The 2,573-nt window shown below is 37.9% G+C and overlaps 1 protein-coding gene across 1 annotated transcript; it reads right to left on the reverse strand.

The window, feature by feature from the left end:
• Positions 1-225: 225 nt before the first annotated feature.
• On the reverse strand, positions 226-942 carry FGFBP1 (fibroblast growth factor binding protein 1). The gene has a single exon (XM_010083793.1). It carries the CDS (start codon positions 940-942, stop codon positions 226-228), a length of 717 nt encoding a protein of 238 aa, XP_010082095.1.
• Positions 943-2,573: the final 1,631 nt, after the last annotated feature.

Consider the following 2,573-nt stretch of genomic DNA (forward strand, 5'->3'; position numbering starts at 1 on the left):
GTAGAGCATGTAACATCCATTGGTAACAACTGTGTAACAATCTACGAGCAAATACAATCTATAACATCTTCAACTATGTCAAATGTAGTCTGTTTTGTATATATAAAAATCAGAAAAATATATTCCTTTTTGTCTTATATACACTATATAACATGAGAATAAAATCTGGACTTGTTTGCAAGATAAGACCAGACTTTCACGATACACAGCTTTAGAAACACTTCCTCAGCATTTTCTGTCTTGCACCATTGTGATAAAAAAGTTGCAGAAAGAAAGTAAGCTTTCTGGACAGTATTCCTCAGCCACCTTTTTCTGATCAATGTAATCTATGTCTTCAACACAGTCTTGAGGACTGTGTTCTAGCTTTTTTTCAGTCACAGAGGCAGCTGCTGGAGTCTCAACAACTTCTTTTGCATGATGAATTGTGTTCCCTTTCACAGGACCCATTGATGTTAGTAGGCTTGAGTGGGTCAACTTGAGATGAGCGCTTTTTGGGCCTTTCCTACATACTTTAGATTTTAGGACACTTTTGGGGTCTTGACAGATCTGCTTCTGCTTCTTTAGGGATCGGGAGACTTGTTTCCAGTAGGATTTCTGATTTGCTCCGTACTGTGGACAAGTAGAAGGGTCTCCAGAGAATTCGCACCAGAACTCGCTGTCACCATGTTTGCACTCTACACGCACAGTAGCGGTATTCATGTTGGTGACTGCCCAGGTGCACTCAGCATTTTCTTTGGTTTTAAACTTGCCTTTAGGAGATGATTTTCCTCCTTTTGACTTACTTCCTTTTTCATTTTCTTGGTTAGATTCGGTTTGTTTTTTTCCACTGTCTTCTATGCCTTTTCTTCCCTTTTTTCTTTCTTTCTGTCTTTCACAGTTGGCTAGTAGCATCTGGGAGACCAGAATCAACACACAAAGAAGTCCAAAGCTTTTGATCCTCATGGTCTCTGTTTTGATTGTCACCTGCCTTCAAAACAAACAAGCAAACAAAAGTATAAGAACATTGTCCCTTAATGCTGGACTCCATTTGACAGTTGCAGTATTTCAGGTATGGCATCGCACTGCTCTCTGATGCCTATTAAAATGATGTTACTGGCAAAATACTCTGTCTTTTGGGTGAATAATACCTGGTTTCTAGAACCATTATGTGTTATCCTTGAGAACTGTAGATGGCTATGGAGTAAGTCTTTCTGATCCTTAATTATCTATGCAATGTAGAATAGAAAAGAGTCACTCCTAGGACATGCTACTGCCTAGTGACTGAGGTACCTTAATTAAAGTCCCTTCTGCAGTCAGAGAAGGAATTTGAAACTGGGATTTGTCAATCTCAGATGGATATCTCAAGTTACAGCATATAAAGCAGTTTTTGTTCCCATGAGCTCCCATTTTGTGAATGGCACTTAAGCAATTTTGACTCCAGCCTCTGTCTTTTCTTTAAAAATATGCCAGACACAAAGGAAACCATTTATTTCAAGCTGAGCAAAATTATTTCTTAGACATCCTGAAAACTGTCTTAATTCACTAGTTATGCCAGTATTTCAGTTTTCTGTTGGGAAAAAAAATTATAGTAGTCTTTCCAGACACCAAAAAAGTAACCATTGGTGCATTCTCTACTGCCTTGCCTGATGAACAAACAAAACTACCTTTTTGCTTTTGAAAATGCCTGGTGTGTACTGGGCTGTGTTTAAAACTACCAAACTCAAGGGACAAATATGCAACTTCAGTTTTGAAATGTAGTTAGTTAGCAATTTATTATCAAGCTGATCCCTGCATCTGCACAGAGCACATTTATTTCTGTAGGTGTTTCTCTTTATGAAGCTGCTTTCAGGATCAAGCATACCATAATAGCAGAAGGTTTCAATCTGGCATTTAGTTGATTAAATCCCTAAATGTATTTTTCAGATGTTTCCATCCAAGCCATTTCTGTAGACAAGTTTCCATGTTAGAAAGCAGAAATTCATGTGTAGGCATGCTAATAAGGAACATATTTCAACTATCTACAAATATCTTTAGTTATATAAATTCATAATCTAGAATACATAGGTAACAGCAGATGTGAGCGTGTCCTACTTTTGCATAGTTCTGAGTTGACTTGCTTCCTGCTTTATACTTATACACATAGATTTTCACCCCATAAGACCCTCATTAGAGAACATCATGTAGTATTTACAGTTCTGTTGCAAATACAACTAATAACATTATAATTCATAATGATGTGACAGTAACCTTCTGTTACAAGTGGAACAGTGCAAAAGTAAGATAACTAAAAGACATACCTTGCACAGGGCTTGGAGATTCCCAAACCCAACTCCTGATGCAACTCGTCTCTTTCAAAAGAATCAGAGCTAGTTGTAAAAGCAGCGTGGTATTTATAAAGGCAGAGACACACCTTCAGGTCTCCAGTAAGACTATTACAACACAATAGGATACTTCAGTGCCATGTTCGTTTACTTCTGACACACCTCCTTGGAAAAGTGCCAGTTCTCATTCTTAGCACAAAAAAAAAACCACCCCACAACCAAATCCAGCTACAGTGGGGTGACAAGGTGTGTTTGCACAAATTAGATGTTATT

Source organism: Pterocles gutturalis, unplaced genomic scaffold, assembly GCF_000699245.1.
Source record: "Pterocles gutturalis isolate BGI_N339 unplaced genomic scaffold, ASM69924v1 scaffold8350, whole genome shotgun sequence".
Taxonomy (NCBI): domain Eukaryota; kingdom Metazoa; phylum Chordata; class Aves; order Pterocliformes; family Pteroclidae; genus Pterocles; species Pterocles gutturalis.

Bases quoted from the DNA above. Each gene is read 5' to 3' on its own strand.
- FGFBP1 (XM_010083793.1), bottom strand. From the start codon at position 942: ATGAGGATCAAAAGCTTTGGACTTCTTTGTGTGTTGATTCTGGTCTCC.